The sequence below is a fragment of the Bacillus rossius genome, chromosome 5 (assembly GCF_032445375.1).
Source record: "Bacillus rossius redtenbacheri isolate Brsri chromosome 5, Brsri_v3, whole genome shotgun sequence".
Taxonomy (NCBI): Eukaryota; Metazoa; Arthropoda; class Insecta; order Phasmatodea; family Bacillidae; genus Bacillus; species Bacillus rossius.
In genome coordinates, this window is record NC_086333.1 from 81,150,709 (window position 1) to 81,166,524 (window position 15,816).

At 36.2% G+C, this 15,816-nt stretch overlaps 1 protein-coding gene across 9 annotated transcripts in view; it reads right to left on the bottom strand.

Annotated features, from left to right (window-relative positions):
* LOC134532109 (uncharacterized) overlaps positions 1 to 15,816 on the bottom strand; it is a 120,630-nt gene that overhangs the window by 35,073 nt on the left and 69,741 nt on the right. For all 9 annotated transcript variants that reach the window (XM_063368419.1, XM_063368421.1, XM_063368418.1 and 6 more), the window contains 5 exons: positions 8,930 to 9,071; positions 8,337 to 8,412; positions 7,217 to 7,325; positions 5,716 to 5,859; positions 820 to 920 (listed from right to left, as the gene is read on the bottom strand). In XM_063368419.1, coding sequence (XP_063224489.1) covers positions 820 to 920; positions 5,716 to 5,859; positions 7,217 to 7,325; positions 8,337 to 8,412; positions 8,930 to 9,071 — 572 coding nt within the window. The remainder of the gene's footprint in view (positions 1 to 819; positions 921 to 5,715; positions 5,860 to 7,216; positions 7,326 to 8,336; positions 8,413 to 8,929; positions 9,072 to 15,816) is intronic.

Consider the following 15,816-nt stretch of genomic DNA (forward strand, 5'->3'; position numbering starts at 1 on the left):
CTCAACCAACGTGGTGAACAAGTAAACAAAAAACGTGACGTCGAGACATAGAAAAGAGAGGGTATAAATGATCGCAGTTAATACAGTGAAGACAATTTCAGGCTACTTGGATACCACCAAGCCAATATCATTCTGTGAAATGTAATGGTTGGCAACCACGGCACTTTACTTTCCGAACAAGAATTTAAAGAAAAACATGCGGTATATATCTGAAAAACTAAGAAACATATTTCCATTCAAATTATTTCCGTGATCATGTTAATACACTGTGTGCGCATTGTGCAACTGACTGGCGTAGTTCGGCTAGTTGGCAGCATCTAGCCGCAAAATGGCGGTAATATTGTCGTAGTAAATAAACATTAGAAAACGTAAATTAAATTTTAAGCATAACGTGGTGTTTTTTTATGTCTTGTGGATGTAAATGCATTAATAAAGATTTTGTAATGAATATCTGCACTAGTAATAGTCAAGGCATTCATATTTGCTATGGTACCTAATATTTATGTATGACGGAATTGTACAAGTACGCCGTCCGTATGTTTAATCTCAACGTAAGTATACGAATACTTAACCAATTTTCCTGAAGTTTAAAGCAGAAATTATGCACATTTTAATAATTGGCTCTACTAAATGCCAAGTTAAAGAAGACTAATTTATACTCACTTGCCTTCGAAGCTTCAAAAATTTACGAATATTATTTTTTTCAACGAATCGAATACGAATCCAAAAAATATTCGCTTCGGATTCGAAAATTTCAAAGCTTCGCACGTCCCTACTAAATAGCATACATCGCACATGCGCGTCACAGTTCGTACCGACCTGCTTGGCTGCTACTGGAATGTCCTTGAAGTACTGCGCAACCCTGTTTGCGTTGAAGAGACGCAGAATTTCAATGCCCGGAATTAGGTGGACTACCAATTCTAGAAACAAGATACAGAAACCAGTTGGTTTGATTACAACTAGCATGCTACCATACCTACAGAAGAACTACCCATATCTAAAACCATTGATTTTAATGGTTTTCAAAAAATTTGTTGTAAACTGGAAAAAAAAAATATAAAATCATAACACAGAAAAAAAATGGCATTTTCAAAATACAATATAATATTGCAGAGGCAGAAATATTGATTGCAAATTTATTCAATGTTAAAGATATCATTTAAACAAGAACTTGAGCAATTCAAAATATAATAGTGTTATGCCCAAGTGTAAGAATAGGAGATTTCATGTTTTTTTAAGTTTGGTTGGTTCAAGAATTTTATGTATGTACTAGCTGCAGTACCCGGCGTTGCCCGGGCTGAACACAGGGTGAAGGGGACCTTTTTCAAAATCAGATGTAGTTAGTAATTGTCTTCTTAATTTTAATGTCAAGTGTTCAAAATAATTTATGTATATCACTTTCAGACCCCGTGCCAGTGTATAGTTATTTACCTCTATATATATAAAAATTGGTGTTCTGTATGTAATCTAGACTCTTATAAGCACTACAGAAAAAAGCTGAAAAATAAGAGATTACTAATATTGAAAAGATTCCATTATCTAGCTAATGCTCGGCATGCATTGCAATGCCTAATTCAGTTTTGTTTTGGAATATGTTTGTAGTAGTTACACATATACAAATCATCTAAACATCTCTCTAAATATATATTTATCTCTATCTACATCTATATATGTTTATATATATGTATCTCTATCTATTTATCTCTTTATATCTACATACATACATATATACCTTCCACTATTTCTATCTCTTCTATATATAAATCTCTATATAGCTATATACATCTATATATCTCTTTATCTAACCCATTTCATTCTCTATACCTCGCTCTATCTCAACTTATCTCTCTGTCTCTCTTTTATATTTAAATAAATTGTGTCGTGCGTGCGCACTTATGCAACAAAAACATACAAAGTGCCGCTATATAATATGAAATAAATGCATATTTTGAAACGATTCGTGCTCCAACTATTGCAAAATAGTTATACCGTCTCAGAAACCTCCACGGGCATGAGCATAACAACTCACCAAAATTTCATCGCAATCGGATGAATGGTATAGGAACGCATACGGCACAAACAAAAAAAAAATAAAGACATGACAAAAGCATCAAACGATGGTGCGTTTAAAATTCAAGTCAACTCTATCTATTGATGAAGTTAAGAACAAAACTGTTATTAGCGCCTTTATTTTGCTAGCCGCTGCGAGCTCCACTAAGCGGACTGGTCTCACCAAGGAGAAAAATATTAATTTGCCCGACCTTACTATGTGTATGATCGTGTGTCAGACATACTGAAATGACACTCACTCACTATTTGTATGTCTATGACCCATGATTTTTTTCTGTTATAAAATGGAATTATCACTTTTTCACTCCCTTACGGATGGAATTTCATATTAATATGTGGTATGTGTGTTAATCCAGGTTATGAACTCACTGTAGGCCAAATTTCATCCAAGTGCGTGCATGTGTTCGTCCGTCCATCAGTTCTATCCTTCGATTTATTTAGTTTAGAGGTGGGACGATACCACACTTTCGATACTACGATACTTTTGATACTTTCGATACTTCCGATACTCCAGGGAAAAATATTTTCCCATTAAGTAATAATTATTACAAATAACATAAATTAGTTTTAAACTATATAAATTCAATCTATCATACCAGCATTATGTCAGATTAAAATTAAATACATAATGTGTAAATAATTGCATTATATTAATGAAAGATATGAATTCATCATTATATATACATATAATAAAACCACCAGAAATGTAAAATACAGTCCATAATCAAGTAAAGCTGTCATGAGAAACAGTGGCCTTACAAAATGTTTGAAGTCCTTTCTTGGAGGGAGGGAAAAGTCAGCAAGCCTAAATTAGAAATTAAAAAAATTAGGCTATTGTAAATAGAAAACCAGAAATTTTTGCTTGTTTGTTTCATTTTACAAACAACTTTATGCAACAGAACAATTTTCAATAAAATTTTAACTTGAGAAACATAAAATACAAAACAATCCGATCGTAAGAAAACAATAACAAACGAGTATATTCAGTTCAAAGATTAATTAATGCACAATATATGAGATCCGTGCCTTGGTAAAGCGCGTGCACCATTTTCATAATCATTGCTAGTTTGCGCCACTAGTCTCGCTTGGTGCTGGCCATAGATGCTACTAGCGAAGTGCACAGTCTTCCTGATACTATCCATATCTATGGTGCGATAAAGTTATTTTCTTAGGCTGGGTTCACAATTGAAAAAATAACAGTAACAATAACAGTAGGTCGTGTGCATAGGATATGAACGCCATGTTTCCTAACCTAACGATTCACAATAGCAGAAAGTTGGTCGTGTGCATGGGAACGAGGTCGTGCGCATAGGAGTGAAATGAATATACACTAGAGTCCCGTTATAGCGAGGTGTCACGGTTCCGGGTTTGATCCTCGCTATAACCGTGTCCTCGCTATAACCGAATTGGACAAATTTTGGCCCCCAAAAAATAAAAATTAACAGAAAATAGCATAAAAATTGTGTTTAAACCTGTATAATTGGAAAATAACAGGTTATATTAACGAAATCTTAATTTCTGTGAGCAGATGTGTGAATTCTCTTTAAAACGATACCCCATAAGTACGGATGCGATCACCGATTGCGTCAAAATAACCAGAATACCCTACCACGCCACGTAAGTATAGCATCTCAGCCCGCGGCGGACGCAGCATTGTCCTGCTATCTATTGCCGACGCGGGCTGTCTGCTAGCGGCCATGTTGGTTCGGGATGTTGCTAACAGGTGGTGCTAGTGTAGCGCGACGATTTAATTCCTTACAAAATAGCAGGAGTGCGGCTGCGGCAACGCACGTACGCCTCAAACAAAATAGTCGCTGGAAAACTATACTTTTTTTCATTTAAAGAAACCGGTCAACTTTTTTAGAAAATAAATTTGGGATTAAACTCAAACCATCACCACCCCTTTCCCGGACAAATACCCCAACAACTGACCGAAACAAAAGTTACAAGAAAACTGTCCTAGCGATTCGGAAATAAATACAGTAGTGCCTACTAGAAGTGTAAAAGTAACGAAAAAATGCGTACCCGTATGTATTCGTTACTATCGTTACGTTACTCGTTACCGCATAATTTGCTATGTTATGTTGCAGCAACGAATCCAGTCGTATTGCGTACGCGTACAGTATGACGTCGCGTAAATAATAATAAATAGAATATAAACAATTAATAGTTTTTGTTAACCAAGAAACAATTAAATCTCATTAGAGCGGCTTTTTAATATTATCTCTTTTAAGATAACAAAAAAAACGTGAAAATATACGCGATTATAAAAACAAAAACATACATATTTCTAATTTGTAAAAAATACTTTCTTACGTTGTTTCTGTTCCAATATCAAACTTTGTCTACACACGGTACAGATAACTAACAGAAGTTTGATAAAATAAAGAAAGGACGGGATTCTATTTTTTAAGCCACGCACTTAGGTGGCGACTGCACGGCTGAAGAATGTGACAGGCGTCAACGGCAAGATGTCTAGTGGCGAGCGAGAGGGGTGGAGATAAAGCAGACAAATAACAAAAGCGCGCTTCAAGCTCTCACGCCGTAAATTCCTCAAAAATACCTCGTTATAGCAGTGTTCTCGCTATTACCGTGCTCGCTATAACGAGATTCTACTGTATTTTATTTTGGTCGCGTACGCATGGCACAACAGCCAATTAGAGAAGAGCAGGGTGCTTTTTTGGCAGGACTAGAAATATGTTTATATTTACTAACCATATTGTGGTAAGAAAATGTCGAGATAATAATAGTATTATCGTTATTTTGAAATTTAATATGTTTATTTACTAACACTGCTAACAGATGTCGCATAGTTCGCGAAATTTCATTGGCTGAAATTAACAGTAAGAATTCAATTGTGAACCGATTTCGCAGTTGGCACAGGTCGTGTGCACAGGTCGTGTGCATGGCTTGCTATGCACTCGCTTAATTTTTTTAATTGTGAACCCAGCCTTACGTTTGCAAAGGTAAACAATGAACGTTTTTCAAAATAAAAGCAATAATTCAAACGTAATTTATCAGGAGGAATATATCTAACAAAAAAATTTGTGAATTTTAGGACTTTTCCGCTTCCTAAAAACGTATAAAACAGGAAATTAATGATTTTATAAGTGTATGTTCCGGGAAAGTAAACCATTGTAAATATAGTAGTAATTTCGGCGGGACCAAAATTAATCAGCGTATGACACAGGAAAATGTATGAAACGGGAACGTATCATCGAGGTTCTACTGCAGTTGTATTTTGTACGATGGCGACTCAAAACTTAATTCAATACAAATGAACAAGCATTCCAGTATCGAAAAAATGTATCGAACTTACAGTTTCGATACTTGATACTTTGCGATACCGTCAAGTATCGAAGGTATCGAGGTATCGAAGGTATCGAGGTATCGAAGTATCGAAAATCCCATCACTAATTTCGTTACAATTCAAGCATTTAATCATTGAAATTTGATTCTATTAAAGTACACTTATTTCATTATAATTGGGTTCTTTTGATGCTTTTTCATGTAATTTTACTTTATTTTATTTACTTTATTACATTTGGGTACAAATCATTTTTTTTCTATTGTATCAAGTTGGTTGTTTTTTTTTTTTTGGGCTCGGCTGTGGAGTTGCGATGCGTCACACCCACAGCTACGCACCGGGCAACTGCAACTGGGACATCATCTCCAGGACGCAGTAGTTGAACTGGAACAGCACTGACTCCTGCAGCAAGCCACTGGCATGCATGTAAGTGCTCGCATCGAAGATGGACTCGGGTGCCCGGAAGACGGTTGGGCCCATGGCTGAAACAGCGTGGTTATGCCCCTAAACTTCTACATGGTGCACCCCAACCTTAGGCGAGGTTACTGTTCTATATTTAGTTTTCGATTTATTGTGGCTTGTACACATCATACACAACACAACAACGGTCCATCTTGACTTGACAGTGGTACCAACAGAGGCTATGCACATTTACCATTCTAGGCAATTATCCCTTTTACCATACATAACAGTTACACAAAATAGTAGGGGTCTGCATGTAATCTAAAAATATTTTATATTCATGAATAATTTCATATATTCAATATTTTAAAATAATTTTTTTTAAATTACATTTTGTCACCAATAGATGGTCCTACACCAGTCGGACACATTCACAAAAAAAAAATTATTAAAAACAAAATGCAACATGTTTAAGGCCAAGATGATTTATAACAGCCACATGTTTCTATGGCACATAATTTTTTTAAATTTAATTTTTTAATTATCAACTTTTAATTTTTTTTTATTACTTAAAATAAGCACGTATACGAATGCAACATAGTGTCGAAATTTCAAAGCAATTGGTGAAGAACTTTCGGATATGTCATTTTATACAAACAAACATTTACATTTTTATTAATGTAGCTATTTTATTTTATGTATTTAACCAGATCAACAAAACAACTTTCAAACTTAAGATTTAATGGTTTAAGAAAATGCTTGCCAGTTTTTTTTAATCCCTTTATTTTATAGCTCTTTGTAATGTCAAAATGTATATTTATCACTAATTTTTTTTATTTTACTCTAGATAGGAAAAATAATTCTCAAACTCCTGTGACGGATGGGAAAAAAAATTTCACAGAATATTAAAGAAATTTTATTAGATTAATTTCAATATTCGTGAATATTGTGATATTTGATTCAAAATTCAATCTGAATGAAGGGGGGGGGGGGGGGGGGGGGAACAGTATTCAAAGAAGTCTTCAAAAGAACCAAAATAAATAATAAAGCCACTATAAGCAGGGTCGGCTTCAGAGTCACGTATTTGGGCAAGTGCCCTGGGCCACACTGCCCTCTTTATTACCAACTCACCTGCGGTATCAAAAAATTTTGTAAGTGAAATGAGAAAAACCACTGTCTAAATTCAAGTTCCAGGCTGGCGTAGTAACTTTATTTTGAAGAGTTGATTTTTTTCCAATTTTCCGGCAGAGGACCCATGAACTGTCCTTTCTCCTGGGGGGATGTTACACACCCCCAAGCTGCTAGGTGAGACAACCCCCCCCCCCCCCTTCCCAACAAATTCTCGGGGCCCCAAAAAAGTAAATGGCCCAGGGTCTTGCGAAGTCCAAGGCCACCACAGGCCCGGCGCAACAGAACAGATGTTATCATTATGCGTACCGTTGCTGAACTTCCGGTAGTACAGCTGGTCGAATTCAAGGCCCGTGCTATTGTTCTTGCGATGTACAAACTTAAAATTTCCCACTGCTTTCTTGAATGCTTCAATTTTCTAGAAGAAAAAAAAAGTTTTAATATTAAAAATTTAATTTTTTAAGAATTCCCTTATTCACTTGGACCTCCAGATAACCCATATTTATAACATATGAACAAAAAAAATTTATGGGAAAAAAAATTATTACCAGCATGAATGTGAGGCTCAGAAGCAGCACTCCACACTTATGCAGCAGGAACATTCGAGTTTTACTTTTAGAATTAAAACTTTACTGTTACATATACTTATGTTTGATAAGGTGTCTCGGTAAGCTCTAAATGTTTCACTTGTGTTTGGTTCAATTAAAAGAACATTGTCTACTTGAACTTCTCTGGTCAATTCAGATTTTTGCTAACCCATACAAGCTATTGCCCCAATTGCCAGATTTAATGACTGTTTACTACAGTAAATCCCTCTTAAGAAATTTACCAAGGTACTTAAAAAAAAAGTCTTTTTTTGACTTAATAACATAGAACACTCATTAAAAGGTAAAAGTATATCAATTAGTAGGTCACGTTCTAAATTTTTTAAACTTAAAATACAGGAAATTTTCTTAAGTGGAATTTTTTTATGAGGGTTTTATTGTACTTTCATTATTTCTTATAAAAAAGAACAGACATCTCAGAGAATCAGTACATCATAATAATAAAACAGCGCTATTATAATCCATTCCACCATTTCACTAAACAAATTCTAGACGTACAGCAGAGAAAGTAGAATTTTAAAATAATGGACTCTCATCTGAGAGTAATTAGGTACGAATCTAATTCCCATCATTCTGATTTGGGTTTTATTCTGTTTCCTGAAATGACCCCAGGCAAATGCTGGGATTCTTCCTTACTGAAGGACTACAGCGGTCCAACTGCCTGTCTTGTCTCAATCTGCCAAATGATTTAAGTGGTCAGTGACAATTCATTCACGAGTTTAAATATCTCTGTTCTATTTATGCAAAAAAAAATTAATCAAAACAGAGACACATTCCGAGAATATTATTGGACTTGGAAAGGCACTGGTGTGAACACAACTCACCTTACAGGCTTCAAAATAATGTTCACTGCGTTCGATTGTGTGCGATTCATTCATTTTGAACCAAAAACCTGTACTTCTGAAACCAAAATTTCCAACAAAACTTCAGCAGTTTAGAAAACCTCCAAACAATTTCCTCAAAACAATGAAATTCACTTTAAGTTCCTTAAAAGCATGGCACAAACAAGTCCAAACAGAAACAGGTAGCAGCTTTTCGCCAGACATAAAAAGTGCTCATTCACTTTTTTTCTTTTGTAATATTGATAGTACATAATATAAAACACTCCAACAAACATAAAATCAAAATCGTGTTACGAACCATGACAAGCTTTGATCAAATGCATCATTTTCGCTCAGCATGGCACTAACAGATGTGCATTTTTCTAGTTTTCCCCCACATGTCTACAAGTAACGCATGGTATGACATAACTGTAGCGTTATAGTGTGCAAGAAGCACGATACTGGAGCAAGTCTATGCCAACATTGATGGTGGAGTCCTTGTCCTGAACATCTGAAACACTGTCTCATAAGAGTATTCTCTGCAACGATAATGCTCATCCAACTCGAATGACAAACACTAGGATACCACCACTCACCTATAGTTCTCGGAAAAGCACAAGTCTATGTTTATGTTTGCTGTGTTGGCGTCGCGCAGAAACCTGAAATCTTCCTTCTGGGCGTCAATGCTTATCTCTCCTTGCGTTCGCTCCTCCGCCGTCCAGCCGGTCTCTACAACAACTGTGAGTAACTTTCTCAGTACACACACTGGAACATCACTAGCCATGAGAAAACATTTGTGAAAAAAGTGCAGGTATTTGTTTAGAATTATTGCCATGAAAAGACATTGTTTGCATGATACTGAGCCGGCTCCGGGGTCGCCAAGGGAAGACATCTACGGAGCGTCAAAAATGCTTTAGAGATCCACCTCGACTGAGATGTTTCCCCTCCTTATTTCCTTACCTGGTTTCGTTTCCCCTCTTTGTTCCCCCTTCCCCTTGTGTGGTTTCTTGGTTGCGTGGCAACGTTTCCCCTCCGCGCCTGCACTGTTAGTTCGAAGAGCCGAAAAGGTGAAGCTTGAGAGGGACGGGGCGTTCTTGAGCGAGCGGGGAACGGACCAACATGTGGAGGTAGCAGCAGGGGATCCCTTCTAGACTGTGGTCACGAGGACAGCGTGCCAAGTAAGTTGACTTAATAGATTGTGGCCTTATTTCAAAATTTCGTTTGGCACCGTCCTTCTAAATTCCGTTTCGATTTAATGTTTGTCTGGGCCATGTTTCTTCAGTTATCGTTTAGTCATGCAGAAACCTCCACCTATTTGGTCTGCTTAGCTCTCTTCGTGTAAGTGCCCACGCTGTCTAATAGGACCTGTAAATTATCTGTGTGAGTCGTTCACGCAATGCGTGTGCTTAGCGTGAATCATTAATGTTTGTATCATTTTAATTCCATATTTGTGATTTGTATTTCCTGCAATTAATGAAAACTCATGGTTTGTAATCACTACTGTAATTTCTGCAACTCTTAATTTTGATTTTGCTTATTAATCAGTTGGAATTGTAATGTCTGCAGCTTTTAACATTGTAATATTGTATATTAATCACGTTCGTAATATCCAAAGCTAAGATTTGAATTGTTTATACGATTTACTTTGTGTCTGCTGTGCAGATGAGCTCTATGTGCTGCAGCATAAGTTATGACCTGTTATCAGAAAATATAAAGCTATTGAATGGAACCCTCTTTGTTTCCTTACAAGCAACTGTGAACTAGCTTGAGTCCTTTGAGGCTCATTACTATGATTGTATGTGAATAAGGAAAGGCGTTAGACCGTACTTTCGTTCTTGTTTTGGCCATTAATCCCTTCGATCGGTTCAATATGATATAGAATGATCAATAACTAGGCACAAGATTATACAAAGAATTGCGACAAAACCAAAATAACACCACAAAGCAAATCAACACAACACCTATATGCAAGTAAATACATCATTTAGCACTGAAATGTAACTAAAAAAATTAAATCAATCAGCAATTTGACAAAACTTAACTCAGATAACAGAAATTTATCTTTTATCATCGTAAATTCATTGAATGTAATTAATTAACATGATCTTTGTACCAAAATGTATAAACAAAATGGATTGGAAAATATCAATATGATGTTTGATCTTGCATCTGATTTTAGTTACATATTTTACATCAATCACATTTGCACATTTTTCAGATACACTAAAATATGCTGATTTCTTTTTCTTTTTCTGAGTTCATTTTAAGACATGTTTATTACAAATTATTTTATTGTATGATTGCATCTGTCAGTCAAAATGAGACTATTTAAGTGTAATAAGTACTAAGAAATATTGTGGAATACCTAATATTAATCAAAAATATTATACCATTTTAATGAATAAAAAAAAAGAGTAAAAGAACACTGAAGTCTCCTGCTTTAAAAACAAAATTGATCGAAAAATAAAACCATAAAATAGTGTCTCTATCATTGACCATGCAGAACAGATGGTCAATGAAAGTTTTTTCACAATTACAATGTGTTTTGAGAACTAAAGCACTTCACTGGAAAATAAATAATAGTTTAAAAAACTTAAAAAAACACGCTTTTATAGAAAATCCAACTAAAAAATAGAAAATAATTTTAATAAATTTGAATTAAAAATAGTGTAAAATAAAAAAAATGTATGTTATTTAAAAAAAGCGTGGGGTGCATGGTGTCAATAGTTATAATTATTTTATTGACAGATATGAGTAGAAGGATTATCATTTTGATAATATCTTAAAAAGCACCCCATGCTTTTTTTTAAATAACATACATTTTTTTATTTTACACTATTTTTAATTCAAATTTATAAAAATTTATTTTCTATTTTTTAGTTGGATTTTCTATAAAAGCATGTTTTTTTTTTGTTTTTTTAAACTATTATTTATTTTCTACTCTTTAGTTTGGTTTATTTATAAAAGCGTGTTTTTTTTAAATTTTTTTAACCTGTTACTTGTTCTAATCTACTATTAATTCCGTGACAACTATAAGTAACTGTAATTATTTTCCAAATTATTAATGTGTACAGCTGTATTAATAGTCAAATCTCAATTTTAGAAGCCATTCAAAGATTTTAACGTTATCAATATATACAGTGAGTCTTAATGGTATAAGGTTATTGACGAACAAATGATATTGACCAGTCTTACATACTGTACGAAATTAATGCTGTGAAGCAGGAAAGGATGGAAGTTACGGATTAATTATTACGTGAAGCGTTTCACATTTACTTAACAGGAATTTTTGGAAGGATAAGGATTGAGAAAGGATGAGGAAAGGACCTTCTCAATGAGACTGTATAGAATATGTGAGAAAAATTCGGATAGCCCGGACTGGGATTCAAACCCAGAGCCTTCCAATGACATGTCGGCTGCTCTACCATCGGGCGCTCGATGTACAATAAATATGGAACAAAGAGCCCCACGCTTTTTTCACAATAATACTAGTATTTTTCATTCATTATTGTTTTTAAGATTACAGTAGAATCCCGCTGATGCGACCCCTCACGGTTCACGGAAAAACGGACTTATAAACGGAATGGTCGCAATAGAGAATTCGGGACAGTTTTTATCTCCCCCCCCCCCCCCCCCCCCCCCACAAATATATCCAAATACATAAATTACTCGCGCTAAATGAATTCGCGTCACGCGAGTTCGGCTATGCTAGCCGGCTGGTTGTTATTTTCGTTCAAAACGTGGCAAAGGAACTTGTGTGGATCATGTAGAAAACATTTATCTATAAACGAAAGATATAAGAACAATGCTATCCAAAAATGCTGTGACATGTTTTTGGAGTAGATAATCACAGCGACAGACCGACAGGATGCGCTCCCGCCCTTGTCGTCAGCGATGTTTATTTTGACAGCTCAAGCAATTATCATTTCCACGTTCCTTCGCAGCGTAAAAAAAAAAAAAACACGTTGGAATGCAGATGGAAAAGAAACTATGCAGTAAAATAAATATATTTATGGCCCTGCTAAATTTTTCTATTCAATAAAATTCGAAGTATTAGTGATTTTTCAGCAGAAACTGCTGGGTGACTAACAAATTGTATCATAATAACGAAAACTTATAAAGTATTTATTAACGGCGAAGGACAGTCGTATAAGCCCATAAAAATATTTATTTTACCGAGAATGGACTATATAACCTGGCTTTTGTCGCATGCGGTGTGGGAGGGGATTAGGATGCTGACAGTTTCTCACGCAGAAGGTTGAAATAAGGGAGGGAATGTGTTGAAATGTTAGATGGTAAAGGAGGGGGGGAGTTGTTTTTACATGGTTTGTGGCTCTGGGAGGGATGAGCCTTGAAGAATTAGCGGGGGATGGGAGAGGTAAGCGTCACGTCACGTATAACGTCAAGCCGCCGGGCGGGTAAGATAACATGACAGCTGAGACGGCTTTTCGTGCGATAGTGGACGCGCCGGCGGGTAAGATAACATGACAGCTGAGACGGCTTTTCGTGCGATAGTGGACGCGCCGAGCTCGGCTAGACACTGCCGCGTGGACAGTCTAGAGGGGTGGTATCTATTTTTAGCCGTCTTTTGTTTGCCTGCCTGTTTACAGTACAGCTCCCGCCAAGATAAACGTGAACACATAGCGCCCAACAAAGTGTAACAGACTTGTTTTTCAGCCGATTTTACTCAAATTTTTGACTTTCTCTGCTTAAATTTTTCACTGTTTCTCAAAAAAACGGTCGTATAAACGGAATGGACGCATCACAGGGGGGTCGCATCGGCGGGATTCTACTGTATTTAAAAAATTATTTTTTACTTTTTAGTTCAATGTGCTTTAAAAGCGTGTTTATTAGTTTTTTAACTATATTTATTTTTCACTTTATATTTTGAATAGAAGAATTGGCGAAGTCCCAGACGAATTACAGTTGGATTTATGGCACCAATCCCAAAATTTGTTGAAAAGAAAACAAAAAAAAAAATTTTTTTCAGCCGTGGATAGGATTAGAACCCACGACCCGTGAATCCGTGGGTTGATGTCATCGAAGACAATTGCAATTTTACAATATAATAGGTTTTTATTCGCACATATTCAAACTTTACATGTTTTGTACATTTTTTTTTTTAATGGCATCCCAGCACGCAGTGCTCTATTGCCAAAGTTATTTTACAGATATTTACAATGATTGATATTATGTACAGTTTTGATTCAAATAAAAGGAAAAATTTTAAAAACCTTTTGTTAATTCGCTCGGCCAACAAACCAACTGTCGAGGATATATTGTAATAATACTAATACCCCGAGTGCTCGAGCTGGAAAGTAGGTAGACGGTACGCATGCGCTGAAAGCACGGTTGTCTCACTTGCTCTCACACAGAGGCTGGGTGAGGAAATTATTTAATCCTGTCGATCCTAATCAGGATAATGAGATAAACCTATTAAATTAGTGTATTTATTGTCACCGGTCCTTGATAAGTGTACGAAGTTTAGATTAAATCTGTTCGTTTAAAGTGGGTCAAAATCGAGTGCAAAGGAGTCTGTTACAAACATACAAACAAACATACAGGTGAAGCTAATATAAAGCGTGTAAAAATCAACACCTTCATTTAATTACAATTTTAAATTGGTGAGCAGCCACTCAACACATCTACTCTAACAAATGCATAAGTAATGACTGTCGAACATTGCCACGCATCTTACTCCGAAATGACCAAAGACACTTATGTGACAAGTTGTGCCGTGCCGTGAGCTCATCCGTGTCGGACTGCTTAGCGCGCGCTCTGTGTTTATGATCAAACTTAAGCGATTAGTTGTTTGGTGAATTCAATATTAATTCCTCAATTTTAGACCAACCTGACTTCCAAAGGGTTTTCAACACTCCAAAACAAAGCAAATAGATCTCACTCCAGTTCTAGAGGATCAGTTTATCATATTTAAATCACGGGAGCTAATTATACTTTTCTTTTTGGCCGTCCAATACGGAAATTGGTAAATTGGAAGAGCATAAATTAGATTATCTAATAAAAAAACTTTGAATTGTTATTAACTAAAGTGGACGACTTTAAAAGAGAAACTTGATATTTTAAAGACTTTGCTTAGACTCCCGTGACGAAACCACCGCGAACAAACAAGAACGCCTTCACTTACGGCAAAGCTTATCATCTAAAAATGTTGGTGAAACGTTAAAGAAACCCACGAACATGAAGAAGGATGTCAGTTTGTAAACACTGCAACGTGCGCTTCGGCATTCAGACGCCCGCCGGCTCCTCCCCTTCCCTCGTTCCCCTTAAAACCCCCTCCCGCACTCTCTTGTGACGTCCACGTGACGTAGGCGCCTCCTTCAAGCCCTACTGAATGTAACACTAGCGCCATCTGGATTTTTTATATATAGGGCTGTAATTATTTTGCTTGTTCTGTTCTGTTCCGGGAGCGATCGCCGTGAGGGGTGCTTCGGCGTCGCGGCGTGTTACGCATGGCTACGAGATGTTCTCTGGTCGGTGTCTTACTTTTTTTTTCTTGATAATTCTGTAGTTTGCCTTCTGCGTCATGTTTGGCTTGCCTCTTTGTGGCTTCATACTGTAATGTTTGCTGGACACCGAATTTGTTTCATAATTTTCTGGTTTGCATTGCCAGTGTGTCTCACCTTGTGCATTTCCTTGATTTTTTTTTTTGCATTCGACCCATTTTCCATTAGGGCGTTTGCCGTTTTTCTCCGCCGCACCTCTCACGTCCGGACAGACAGCATTCTATCTGCTTGATTTAAATAACGTTAGCACATAACATTTGTATATTGGCTATTTGTATTGCTCACCAGTACCTGTTTACGTAATTATTTCTTTCGTAATTCTTGTTATGTGTTGCCCCTCTACATTCATATGGGGCTTGATTTAAAGAATAATAAAGTTGTGTATTTTTGTATTTCTGATATTTACACTTATTTCTTTAAGGGTTGCACAACACGTCTGGCACTCTGCCTGTCTCTTTACAAGGGCCATTTTTTTTTTTATGTTTCTAATTGTTAACGTCATTGAGGTAAAGTGAGGTGGATTTCCCCTTCCCCTTCACGATACTTCAACACCTGGTGGCTCGGGTAACGGTACTTTGTCTCATGACCTACATTAAACGCAGCATAAAAACATGTCATTTGCAGCTCTAATAACAACCAGCACGCTGATGACAACCACGGCTTCGCAGTTGTGCAATATGCACAAAAGCCTAGAACAGAGACCAACAATGAAGTCAAAAACGATCAGAAATGATAGAAGGTAGAAATTCAGCCTTCCTAGCAAAGAACAACAACTTGTGATTTGGCCAAAGACATTTTAATATTCATCATATCTGAAGTATACGGGCATTTGTTTCTTACATGTTTTTTTTTTCCTTACATGTTTTTTTTTTTTTTTTTTTTTCATTTGGAATGATATCCTTGCTTATAAAGGTTTATATAAGCAATAATCTTGTTATTATAACGTACGCTGGGCTGCA